At 43.1% G+C, this 14,022-nt stretch overlaps 1 protein-coding gene across 1 annotated transcript in view; it reads left to right on the top strand.

Moving 5' to 3' along the window:
* LOC140204656 (uncharacterized) overlaps positions 1–14,022 on the top strand; it is a 73,483-nt gene that overhangs the window by 6,651 nt on the left and 52,810 nt on the right. The window contains 1 exon segment of the mRNA XM_072271352.1: positions 4,179–4,287. Coding sequence (XP_072127453.1) covers positions 4,179–4,287 — 109 coding nt within the window.

Here is a 14,022-nt window from a genome sequence, read left to right as displayed (position 1 = left end):
ATTTAGTGTTAGTATTAAATTCTGTAATTATTGCTGTTGTTCATCATACCCAGTTCTGCACCCTAGTCACTGGACTTAAGGAGTTTATTCTGCCAATGTTCACCTTTAATGGGATTGTAGTTTAATATTCTGGATCTGTGACAAATAAATTGTTTCTATTTTAAACTCTGTCTCAGGTACTTAATGAATCTGCAACACACCCAGGTAGGGAGTCAGCTCTGCCCAGCTGGTCCCTACCAGTATTTCTGTTCCATGTCAGTCCTTTTAAATCCTTCCCTGCTGTTCACCTCTCACTTTCCCTGTGGTGATCGGTTCCAAGCAGTCCCCACTCAATGGGTGTAGAGGTTTCCTTTGAATTTCGTACATGACTTTCTGCAGACTGAAGAAGACAAGCTGACTGCAGTTATGTCTGACCTGTTCTTTGCCCCTCAAATCTCTGGGCCAAGGGAGAATAACATTAGTAGTTAACCACCTTATTCCCTGTCCATTTCAATGTTATGGGTCATTTTCACTCCTTCCAAAGGAAGGGGTTGTTATAATAACACCACTGTACTCTAAAGTCTTTCTTTATTAATCTTTTTATTGATTTAAAAGGAGCATAAATACAATCATGAGGAGAATTATCTCAAATATATATATCAGTAACAATATAAACCGAGATTAAGAAAGACATTGTCAAAATCATAGATATTATTAAACTAGTAAAAAATATATAATAAAAAAATGAAAATAGCAATTCTCTTATCAGTTTATGAAGAGAAAAGAAAAAAAAACATTGAGTTTTGAATGAAGAGGGAAAAAACCCACTACACTATTAAAAAAAAACAAAAATGACAAAAAGGGACTGGGCAGTCCATTTTGAGGATACAACCAAAAAAAAAGAAAAAAGGACTTTCTGATCAAATCTAAAGCTTCGGGAAGAAAAGATTGAAAGAGTAATAAATCAAATTAAATGAAAATATTGGATAAAAGGTCGCTAGATTTGTTCAAATTTAAAGGATGTATCAAGTGTTCAACTTTTTATTTTCTCTAAACTTAAACAGGACATAATGGCGGAGAGCCCATAAAAGACCGTAGGTGGATTAGAATCCTTCCACTTCAATAAAATGGCTCTCCTAGCCAGTAAGGTCGAAAAGGCTATCATACGTTGAGCGGAAACAGGAATATTTCTCGCTTCCGATGGGATAATCCCAAAAATTGCAATAAGCAAATTAGGTTGTAGATCCAAATCCAAAACCTTGGATAGTATTTTAAAAACATCTCTCCAAAAGTTATCTAGCTTTATACAAGACCAATACATATGAGTTAAAGTGGCCAGCTCAGTATTACATCTGTCACAAATAGGATTGATATGGGAGAAAATACGCGCTAGTTTATCCTTTGACGTATGGGCCTGATGCACTACCTTGAACTGTATCAAAGAATGATGGGCACAAATAGGTGAGCTGTTAACCAAATGAAAAATTTTACTCCATTGATTATCTGAAAATGACTCTTGAAATTCCGATTCCCAAGCACATTTAATTTTACCATTTGATATCATTCGTGAGTTCAATAACTGTTTATAGATTATAGCTATCAACCCTTTTTGAAACGGTTTAAACCAAAAGAGAGCGTATCAACAGAGAAAATCTATCTTAAATAAGCTCAGCATGGTCTTCAAGAGGTAGTTAGCTCACAGGCAATGCTACTCAGCCAAGTACTTTTTAAGTAAGTTCAACATGGTCTTCAACAAGTAGTCATATTAGGTGGATAAGCAGAAGGCTAATTTGTCAACAAACCACATAAAAAAATCCCGAATTTGTAAAATCTAAAGAAGTGTACATTAGATAAATCATATTTATCCACTAACTGAGAAAAAGACATTAAACAGTCCCCTAAAAACAAATCTGAAAAAGTTATTATTCCCTTGGTTTTCCAAATTAAAAAGGCCTTATCCAAAATTGATGGTTTTAAAAAATAATTGAAATGGATATTACTTGAAAGAACAAAATTGTTTAACTCAAAAAATCGACAAAATTGAAACCAAATTCTTAATCTATGTTTAATAATGGGATTAAAATCTTGTCTACCAATCTTAGAAAACAAAAAGGGAAGAGGAGCTCCCAGTAAAGAGGCCAAAGAGAATCCTTTCACCGAGTTTTCCTCCAAATCCAACCATGAAGGACATTCATGTATATCTAAATTGTGAATCCAAGAAGTAATATATTGAATATTAATTGTCCAATAGTACATTCTAAAGTTAGGCAAAGCCATACCACCATCCTTTTTTAATTTCCGCAATAAGGGATTGAGACAGCAGTTAAAGTCACCGCCCATAATCAACTTATATTCATTTAAATTCAGCAATACAGAAAATAGCTTCTTAAAAAAATTCAGGACTATCTATATTAGGTGCATATACACATACCAAAGCCACCTTTTCACCACATAACAAACCAGTGACAATTAAATATCTTCCAATTAAATCAATAACAGTATTTAAATGAACAAAGAGGATTGTAGAATTAATAAAAATAGATACCCCTCTTATTTTATTTACTGATAAAGAATGAAATAAGGGTCCCCTCCAAAATTTAAAAAAGCGATTTTCATCCTGTGCAAAAATAATACCTGGCTCTAGGAATGGTGAGCCAAATCACAGATCGATGATGGGCAGGATTGTCCCATCATGATACAGACAGATAGATGGTCAGGCAATTTGACGCTGAGTCCAGATGCCTGAACTGTGATCAATAGAAGTTGAGGATTTGTTCTCTTAGCTTGTGTGCCTCACTGTAATGGAGAGATGTTAGACACCACCTTGGAGACTAAAACTGTCTCATGAGATACACTGTTCTTCACACATTAATAATTTTTTAAACTTTGTAGAGACAAAAGGCAAAGCATTTGTGTATGGTAATCTCAAACACAACAGCTCATCAGTTCTGCTCTATCAGTTCACCAGCACTGGAATACCATGAATGTTTGAATGTGGCCTCCGAGATGTGAGATAGCATCTAGATAGATACCATACCAGTCATAAAAGAAGAACACGGACACATGTTCAGTGTAGGGATGAGTTTTGGATGAAACAACCTGTAGAAAAATTGTGTAAAATTTCTCCAAGTTATTGAAGGAGTGAACAGATATTTCCTTTCTAACAGCAGTATATTAGTTGTTCGTCATTCATAAAGCATGCACATGTTATCCCTGCTTGAAACATGCATCTGCTTTGATGTTGCCTGGCCTTTTGAGTTCCTCGAGCATTATGTGTGTGTTGCTCAGGTTTCCAGCATCTGCAAATTTTCTCTTGTTTGTCATCTGCTTTGTATCTGAAATGAAGTTTTCTGTTTTAACTTCTCGTTGAAACCCATTGGATCCAGGGCCCTGAGAACACTTCAGCATAACTTCACCAGAGATCAGATGCTCAACTGCTTGAAGTGTGGGAGTGATTCACTACATCATCTGACATGATTATGCGCTAGAGAGCTCACCTGTTCTGAGTGTGGGAAGGGATTCAGTTATTCATCCAGCCTGCAGACGCACCGATGAGTCCGCAGTGGGGAGATTTCTGTCACCTGCTCTGTGCTTTGTGTGTGGGAAGTGGTATATTCAGTGTTCCAACCTGCAGAAACACCAGCGAGTTCACACTGTGGCGAGGCAATTCCCTTGCTAGGTGAGTAGGATGAACTCAGTCAAAAGTTCGTTTCATTATCAAAGTATATGCAGAATACAACTCTGAGATTTATCTTCTCCTTTAGTCATAAAATACAGAAAAAACAGAAGTAGTTGAAGGAAAAGACATGTAGCCCTCCCCCCGACACAAAAAGAAAAAAGAAACCAAGGCTCACAAACCCCAAACCCTCCACAAAAACTAACAGATCGCCCATAGGCAACGAGAACATCAAACCCCAAACCTCCAGGCCGCCAATCGGCAACAAGAAAGAAAGAAAGGGCAAGAGCTTGAAAATAAAATTGAACTGAAAGAGGTCAATATGAACTACAGCTAGTTTGAACGACAGTCCAATCCATAAATCTCAGAATTTCGATAACATCTCAGAAAGCATCACCTGGAACCCAGTTGCGTTTCTGAGGGAAGCACATCAAAGCCAGTCATCCAGACTGAAGATGCATCATGGAGTTTGTGCCACAGAGATCAGTGTCCCTGTTCTGACTGTGGTGGTGGATTCATTCAGTTGTCCAAACAATCACATCAGAAAATTCAAATCAGGGAGAGGACATTCACCTGCTCTGAATGTGGGATGGGATTCACTCAGTCAATTGAGCAACTGACACATCAGAGAGGTGACGGTGGGGAGAGGCCACTCGCCTGCTCTTTGTATGTGGTGGAATTTCTTTGGTCATGCCACCTGCAGACACATGCCACCTGCAGACACACCAGTGAGTTCACACTGGGATGAGTCCGTTCATTTGCTCCATGTGTGGGATGGGATTCACTCATTTCTCCCACATTATGATACACTGGGGATGGATCATACACCTGCTCAGAGTGTGGGAAGGGATTCACTCAGGGATCCCACTTTGTGCGGCAATAGCAAGTTCACTCTGAGAGGCTGCACGCACCCGTCCTGTGTAAATAAAGAGGTTTACTCCATCAACCCAACTGTTCAAACACCAGCAAGTTCACAAAGGAGAGGGAGTTTAAATAACTCAACATTCAGTTTTTAACTATCACGTTTGGTGAATCAAGTTGCCAGTTCAATTGTGACTGTTGTCAGATTCTGTAGTTATTGCTGCTGTTCATCACACCTGGAACTGAACCCTGGTCACTGAACATGAGACGGGGTTTGTTCTGATGACATTAGTCTTTAATTGGACTGAATTTAAATATGGTAGATCTGTCATCAATGAATAAGTTATTTTTAAAATCTTGTATCTCAGGTTCTTACTGACTCTCAGCTCACTCAATGTACAGTAGAGGTCATTCTGCCCCTCTGATCCCTGCCTGTGTTTCTGTTCATTGAATTCTTATGCACAGAGTGCATGTAATCTATCATGATACATTCTTACAGGCGGTAATAACCAACAAAACTACACACAATTTACACACACAAAGTGCTGGAGGAACTCAGGCAATGTCTATGGAGGACAATAAACAGTCGATATTTCAGGCCAAGACAAGCTCTCTAGGTCTTCCATTTGCCCACCCCTCGCCATCTCAGTGTCACCCACACCCCCATACCCAGTCTCTGGGACAGCCCTCACACCGGTCCTTTGATCACTCCACACTCTTCTCCCCTGTCCCTTCTCTGGGTCTCTCACTTTCCTCTCACCACCCATCTCTAGACTGCCTCCATTCTTCCGATGTTTCTGTCACCAGTTTACCACCCCCTCCTTCACTAGGTCGCTCCCTTCCTCCCTCCCCCATCTGTTGATCAACCCATTCCTCTGCTCAGTCTGAGACATACCCTCCCTTTCCCCACCCTTTGCATCTCTAGGTCTCACCCTTTCTCCAATCGCACTATTTCCATCACTGACTCACCACTTCCCCCTTCTAAATCCCACTCACCCCTCCCATCTTTGGCTCACCCCTTACCATCTCTGATAGCCCATTCCTTGGACGCACCTTCTCCCCTCATCCTCTGTCCTTGGGTCACCAAATTTCCCAGCCCCCACTCAAGGTCACGCTCTTATCCCCACCTCCTAACCCATCTCTGGGTCACCATCTTTCCCCCACCGCCGAAGTTTCTGGATCACCCCACCCACCCATATCTGGATCACCACTTTCCCCCATACCTCCCTCCTCTATGTTGTCCCCTTTCCTCTCTCTAGAGTCACCCTTTCCCACTCGTTACTGCTTCTCCCCTTCCCCACTCACTTACATCTCCAGATCTCCTATTGTCCTTCCACTCCCATCTGTTGGTTGCACCCCTTCCCTCATCTCTGTTCTCCTCCTTTTCTGTTCCCTCATCTCTGGATCTCCTCAATCCCCCTTCCCTATTCTCTAGATCTTCTCTTTCCCTCTCCCCTCATCGTTGAGTCTCCTTCCTCCCTCAGTCTCCGGGTCACTCCTCCTTACCAGTCTCTGAGCCTCCCCTTCCCAATTTCCTGTCCCTGAGTTGGCTCTTCTCCCCCTCACTGCCCCACAGGCCATTGGATCTCATCTGTCCCCATCCCCCTATCACTTTGCTAGACTCTCTGTCCATTTCTCTGAGACTCAATCTCTTACCCCTTCAATTCCCTGTACATATCTCCCCTTCTCCCATCTCTGGGTGACCCTCTTTCCACAGTGTTGCCTCTTCCACAGCTGCTTCCCGCACCCCATTAGATCTCTGGAACACCCTCTTTCCCAGAGCATCTCTGTGATATCAACTCCACCTCTCCAGAGCCACCGCCTTTCCCCCACCTCATCATCCTATCACATCTGTCTCTGGGATGTCACGCTTTTCCCCACACCATCTCCACTCATTCATGGGACACCATTCGATCTGGGACACTCCCTTTCCCCTTCCACTTCCCCATATCTGAGAATCTGCTTCAGCATAGACTTTAGGACACACCATCCTCCCTCCTATAAACCCACCATTTCTAGACGACCCATATCCCCCTTCTCCCATCCGATCTTTGGGATGATCCCATCCCATCATGGGAACAGTCCGCACTCTGATCTTCATTCCCCACATCCCCACACTCATCTCCACATGTTTGACACACTTCGTACACCCTTCTTGCTTCCAGGGCAACCCTTCCCTACCCAGAATGAAATACTACCCTTCCTCTTCCAATCAACTCCAATTCCATCTCTGGATACCCTCCCCCTCCTGCCTCTGGGATGACCATTGCCCACGTCCCTGAGATACCCCTCCATGCCCCCATCTCAGGGACTCTCTTCCACCCCACTCCACCAATGCTCTTCAACCCATCACTGGAAAAATACCATTCTCTTTCCTACACCTGCCTCTGGGATGCACCATTCCCCCTCACTCCTGCTTCTGGAATGCCTATCACTCCTCCTGAACTTGTGTCTGTGATTCCTCTCCCCTCCCCACTCCCACACCTGTCTGTGTCACCCATTTCATCCAACCATCTGTGATCACCTTTCCACATTCCTAATACACTTCTCCTGGCCCGAGTGGGCCTTCCACACACCTTCTTCACCCTCCCCCGATCTCTTCAGTCACTAAGGCATCCCATCTTCCTCATATCCCACTCAGTGATATCCCTACCTGACCAACACTCTGGGACACCAACTCTCCATTCAGTCCCATCTCTCGGGTATCCCAATTTCCTCCCCTTCTTCAAGGATAGTTCCATATGGTCTCGACAAATAGGAGAGGTGTCTGTTGGAGTCATCTACTTTATCTGGTGCTCTCGCTGTGGCCTCCTATATATCGGTGAGACCCAACAATGATTGGGAGATCACTTTGCTGAGCACCTACACTCCGTCCACCAGAAATAGCAGGATCTCCTGGTCGCCACCCCGTTCTACTTCCCGTTCCCATTCTGACATGTCAGTCCATGATCTACTCTACAACCATGATGAAGCCACAATCAGGTTGGAGGAGCAAGACCTTATATTCCATCTGGGTAGTCTCCAACCTGATGGCATGAACATTGATTTCTCCAACTTCCAGTAATTGTTCATCTTGACTGCATTCAGGGAAGCCTGCCTTGAACTGCAGTGTCAAAGCTCATCCAAGTTCAAAACTGAGATTCTGTTAACTGTCAGCTCAGGCTATGCATAGTGTCCCCCATCACCATTGTTTCCTTTCAGTGGTCTATTCAGAGTCATCCCAACATTGTTCTAATTGTATAAAGCAGATAGGGAAACAGATCCTGGAAAGGTGTAATAATAACAGGGTTATCGTGATGGGAGATTTTAATTTCCCAAATATCGATTGGCATCTCTCTAGTGCAAGGGGTTTAGATGGGGTGGAGATCGTTGGGTGTGTTCAGGAAGGTTTCTTGACACAATATGTAGATAAGCCTACAAGAGGAGAGGCTGTACTTGATCTGGTATTAGGAAATGAACCTGGTAAGGTGTCAGATCTCTCAGTGGGAGAGCATTTTGGAGATAGTGATCATAATTGGAGAGCTGGCTGGTGGCGTAGTGGCATCAGCGCCAGACTTTGGAGCGAAAGCTCCCGAGTTCGAACCTAGCCGGCTCCCCTGGCATGCTTTCCATCTATGCTGGGTTGAGCATCGAGCTAGCAACTCGAACTCGTAAAAAAGAAATTGCCTGCTACAGAAACATCAACAGCAAAAAGTTGATGGCCTATGCTCTCTCGTGAGTTTAAAAGACAATTTCCTTTCTTTAACCAATTTCCCCCGGGATCAATAAAGTATGACTATGACTATAATTCTATCTCCTTTACAATAGCATTGGAGAGAGATAGGAACAGACAAGTTAGAAAAGTGTTTAATTGGAGTAAGAGGAATTATGAGGCTATCAAGCAGGAAATTGGAAGCTTAAATTGGAAACAAATGTTCTCAGGGAAAATTATGGAAGAAATGTGGCAAGTGTTCAGGGGATATTAGTGTGGAGTTCTGCACAGGTACATTCCAATGAGACAGGGAAGTTATGATAGGGTACAGGAACTGTGGTGTACAAGGGCTGTAATAAATCTAGTCAAGAAGAAAAAAAAAAGCTTACAAAAGGTTCAGAGAGCTAGCTAATGTTAGAGATCTAGAAGATCATAAGGCCAATAGGAAGGAGCTTAAGAAGGAAATTAGGAGAGCCAGAAGGGGCAATGAGAAGGCCTTGGCAGGCAGGATTAAGGAAAACCCCAAGGCATTGTACAAGTATGTGAATAGCAAAAGGCTAAGACGTGAAAGAGTAGGACCTATCAAGTGTGACAGTGGGAAAGTATGTATGGAACTGGAGGAAATAGCAGAGGTGCTTAATGAATGCTTTACTTCGGTATTCACTATGGAAAAGGATCTTGGTGATTGTAGTGATGACTTGCAGCAGACTGAAAAGCTTGAGCATGTAGATATTAAGAAAGAGGACGTGCTGGAGCTTTTGGAAAGCATCAAGTTGGATAAGTTGCCGAGACCAGATGAGATGTACCTCAGGCTACTGTGGGAGGCGAGGGAGGAGATTGCTGAGCCTCTGGTGATGATCTTTGCATCATCAGTGGGGACGGGAGAGATTCCGGAGGATTGGAGGGTTGCGGATGTTATTCCTTTATTCAAGAAAAAGATAGGTTAAAGAAAGGAAATTGCCTTTTAAACTCACGGGAGAGCATAGACCGTCAACTTTTTGCTGTTGATGTTTCTGTAGCAGGCAATTTCTTTTTTACGAGGTCGAGTTGCTAGCTCGACGCTCAACCCAGCATGGATGATAGCCCAGGAAATTATAGACCAGTGAGTCTTACCTCAGTGGTTGGTAAGCTGATGGAGAAGATCCTGAGAGGCAGGATTTATGAACACTTGGAGAGGCATAATATGTTTAGGAATAGTCAGCATGGTTTTGTCAAGGGCAGGTCATGCCTTACGAGCCTGATTTAATTTTTTGAGGATGTGACTAAACACATTGATGAAGGAAGAGCAGTAGATGTAGTGTATATGGATTTCAGCAAGGCATTTGATAAGGTACCCCATGCAAGGCTTATTGAGAAAATAAGGAGGCATGGGATCCAAGGGGACATTGCTTTGTGGATCCAGAACTGGTTTGTCCACAGAAGGCAAAGAGTGGTTGTGGACAGGTCATATTCTGCATGAAGGTCGGTCACCAGTGGAGTGCCTCAGGGATTTGTTCTGGGACCCTTACTCTTCATGATTTTTACAAATGACTTGGATGAGGAAGTGGAGGGATGGGTTAGTAAGTTTGCTGATGATACAAAGGTTGGAGGTATTGTGGATGTGTGGAGGGCTGTCAGAGGTTACAGTGGGACATCGATAGGATACAAAACTGGGCTGAGAAGTGGCAGATGGAGTTCAGCCCAGATAAGTGTGAAGTGATTCATTTTGGTAGGTCAAATATGATGGCAGAATATAGTGTTAATGGTAAGACTCTTGGCAGTGTGGAGGATCAGAGGGATCTTGGGGTCCGAGTCCATAGGACACTCAAAGCAGCTGTGCAGGTTAACTCTGTGATTAAGAAGGTGTATGGTGTATTGGCCTTCATCAATCGTGGAATTGAATTTGGGAGCCAAGAGGTAATGTTGCAGTTATATAGGGTTCCGGCCAGACCCCACTTGGAGTACTGTGCTCAGTTCTGGTCACCTCACTACAGGAAGGATGTGGAAGCCATAGAAATGGTGCAGAGGAGACTTACAAGGATGTTGCCTGGATTGAGGAGCATGCCTATGAGAATAGGTTGAGTGAACTCGGCCTTTTCTCCTTGGAGCAACAGAGGATGAGAGGTGACCTGATAGAGGTGGATAAGATGGTGAGAGGCATTGATCATGTGGATAGTCAGAAGCTTTTTCCCAGGGCTGAAATAGTTGCCACAAGAGAACACAGGTTTAAGGTGCTGGGGAGTAGGTACAGAGGAGATGTCAAGGGTAAGTTTTTTACTCAGAGAGTGGTGAGTACGTGGAATGGGCTGCCGGCAACGGTGGTGGAGGCAGGTACAATAGGGTTTTTTAAGAGACTTTTGGATAGTTACATCAAGCTTAGAAAAATAGAGGGCTATGGGGAAGTCTAGTAATTTCTAAGGTAAGGACATGTTTGGCCCAACTTTGTGGGCCGAAAGGCCTGTATTGTGCTGTAGGTTTTCTATGTTCTATGTTCTATGTCAATTATTAATACTGTAAATCACTTGCAACGGCTGCAACGCCTTAGGAACATTCATTCCCCTCAGCAGCTCAATTTCCAAATCAACCTCTGGCTAACGGACATGCTTCAGGTGAGAATGTTCTCTCCGTGGACACTGGACAGGCATACTGTTGTGCTCCGGGGCACAGTTGATAACTGGTCCCAGCGTCCCTAGCAGACAACACTACTTATAGTTCTTTCAAAATGCAATTGTGGGATTATGGTGGGATATTCAAGCTCATTTATTGTTACATTTTAGCTTGGGTTAGACAGTTGTTCACTTGTGTTTTTGTAGCTCCCCTGAGTAGGTTCTCACCGACTGATGATGCTGTCTGTTATGGTACTTGTTGCAATAACATCTCTGATTCACTGACAATCAACAATGTCGCACCTAAGTGATAGATGCTTATCCCACTTCTCAGCTCTCTCTGCACCCATGACTGTGTGGCTAGGCATAGCTCAAATGCCATCTATAAACTTGCTGATGATACAACCATGTTTGGCAAAATCTCAGATGATGATGTGAGGGCGTATAGGAGTGAGACATACCGGCTGGTTGAGTGATGTCGTAGTGACAACTTTGCACTCACTGCCGGTAAAACCAAAGGGCTGATTGTGGACTTCAGGAAGGGTATGATGAGGAAACTCACACCAATCCTCATAGAGGGATCAGAAGTGGAGAGAGTGAGCAATTTCAAGTTCCTGGGTGTCAAGATCTCTGAGAACCCAACATGGTCCCAACAAATGGATGTAGTTATAAAGAAGACAAGACGGTGGCTATATTTCATTAGGAATTTGAGAAGATTTGGTTTGTCACCTAAAACACTCAAAAACTTTGACAGATGTACCATGAAGAGCATTCTGACATGCTGCATCAGTGTCTGGTATGGGGTGGGGCGGGGGGGCAGGGGGAACTACTGCACAGGACCAAACTAAGCTGCAGAAAGTTGTAAAATTAGTCAACTCCATCATGGGCAGTAGTCTCCGTAGTATCCAGAACATCTTCAAAGAGCCGTGCCTCAGAAAGGCAGCAATCCATTATTAAGGACCCCCATCAGCAGGACATGCCCTCTTCTCATTGTTACCATGGGGAAGGAGGTACAGAAGCCTGAAGGCACACAATTATTCAGGAATAGCTTCTTCCCCTCTGGAATCTGATTTCTAAGTGGACACTGACCCATGAACACTACCTCATTACTTTTTTTATTTCTGTTTTTGTACTACTTACTTAGTTGTGCTATTTAATATACACATATAAACTTACTGTGATTCAGTTTTTTTTCTATATTTATCCTGTATTGCATTGTACTACTGCTACAAAGTTAACACATTTCACAACATATGCTGGTGGTATTAAACCTGATTCTGATTCTGGTCCTTTAGTCTCAAGATGTGAAGATGATGTGCAGGCTGCCTTCAGGAGAGTGAATCCAAGGAAAACACAGAATAACTGGCCAAGTGCTGAAGGCCAGAGCCAGCCAACTGTGTTCACAGATATCTTCAACCTCTCACTTTGGCAGTATGTGGTATCTACCTGCTTCAAGCAGGCTTCAATTCTACCAGTGCCCAAGAAGAACGTGGTAGACTGTCTCAATTACTATCGCTCAGTGGCATTTACATCCAGTGATGAAGTGTCTTGAGAGGCTGGTGTTGAAGTATTTCAGTTCCTGTCTGAGTGGTGACTTGGATCCACTTCAGTTTGCCTACCAGAGCAACAGGCCCACATCAGATTCTCTTCACACAACCCTGGAACATCTGGACAGCAAAGGTGCATACATCAGGAGGCCCAGCATTCAATACCATCATCCCCTTAAAACTAATCAGTAAACTTCAAGACCTGGGCCTCAATACCCCCTTGTGCAATAGGATCCTGGATTTCCTCACTTGCAGATCCCAGTCAGTTTGGTTTGACAAAAACAGCTCCTCCACAATCTCTGTCAGCGCAGGATCACCATGGGGATGTGTGTTTACCCCCCTGCTTTACCCACTTTACACCCATGACCGTATGGCTAAGTACAGCTCTAACGCCATATACACATTTGCTGATGACACCACTGTTGTGGGCTGTATCAAAGGAGGTGATGAATCAGCATACAGGAGGGAGATGGAAAATTTGGCTGAGTGGTGTAATAACAACAACCTCTCAGTCAATGTCAATCAGACCAAGGAACTGATTCTGCATTTCAGGCGAAGAAAACCAGAGGTCTGTGAGCCAGTTTTTATTGGAGAATCAGAGATGGAGAGGTTGGTAACTTTAAATTCCTGGGTGTGACTATCTTAGAGGACCTGCCTTGGACACATCATATAAACGTAATTGCAATGTAAGCACAACAATGCCTGTACTTACTTAGGAGTCTAAGGAGACTTGGCATAACGTCAAAAACTTTGACAAACCTACAGATGTGTAGTGGAGAGTGTATTTACTGGCTACATCACAGCCTGGTATGCTTTTGAACGGAAAATCTCACAAAAGATAATGGATTCAGCCAGCTATATCGGGGTAAAGCTCTCTCAACCATTGAGCCCATCTACATGAAACATTGCCATAGAAAAGCAGCATCTATCATCACCACTCAGGCCATGCTCTTTTCTTGCTGCTGCTATCAGGTAGAAGGTACAAAGTGCCTCAAGATTCGCGCTACCAGATTCAAGAACAGTTACCACTCCTCAACCTCAGGCTCTTGAACAAAAGGGGATAACTACACTCATTCTATTTCTAGTGTTCCCACAACCGATGGTCTCACTTTAAGGACTCTTTATCTTGTTTTTTCATGCTGTCATTATTTATTGCTATTGATTTATATTTGCATTTGCAGTTTGTTGTCCTATGCTCTATTTCATTTTTCATTGATCCTGTTATAGTTACTATTCTATAGATTTGCTGTATGCCTGCAGGAAAATGAATCTCAGGGTTATATGTGGTGACATAAGGGTACTCTGATAATAACATTTACCTTGCACTTTGATGAAATCTCCACCCGGAACCCCACTCCTACCCACTGCCGATCCTCCAGAGCCTGGCATCCACTGAGTGCTGGCGTGAGTTTCGGAATATGTTTCTCCGGATCTGATGCAGCATAAAAACAATATACATAAAGAAAACAATAAAAACACAATAAATTCAAATTCTGATTAGACTGATTGTGTTTACATAAAGTGACTCAAATATAATCATAGCATTCACTTGGAAAGGAACAGAACATAAGAGCAAGTATTTAATGCAGAGGCTTTATAAGGCATTGGTCAAACAAAAATTGGAGTATTGAAAGCAGTTTTATGTCCCTTATCTAAGATATGCTGGCATTGTAGAGTGCCCAG

Source organism: Mobula birostris, chromosome 11 (assembly GCF_030028105.1).
Source record: "Mobula birostris isolate sMobBir1 chromosome 11, sMobBir1.hap1, whole genome shotgun sequence".
NCBI classification, from domain to species: Eukaryota; Metazoa; Chordata; class Chondrichthyes; order Myliobatiformes; family Myliobatidae; genus Mobula; species Mobula birostris.
Note: the sequence above shows the minus strand (reverse complement) of the source record. Positions and strands in the feature narration are given on the sequence as shown.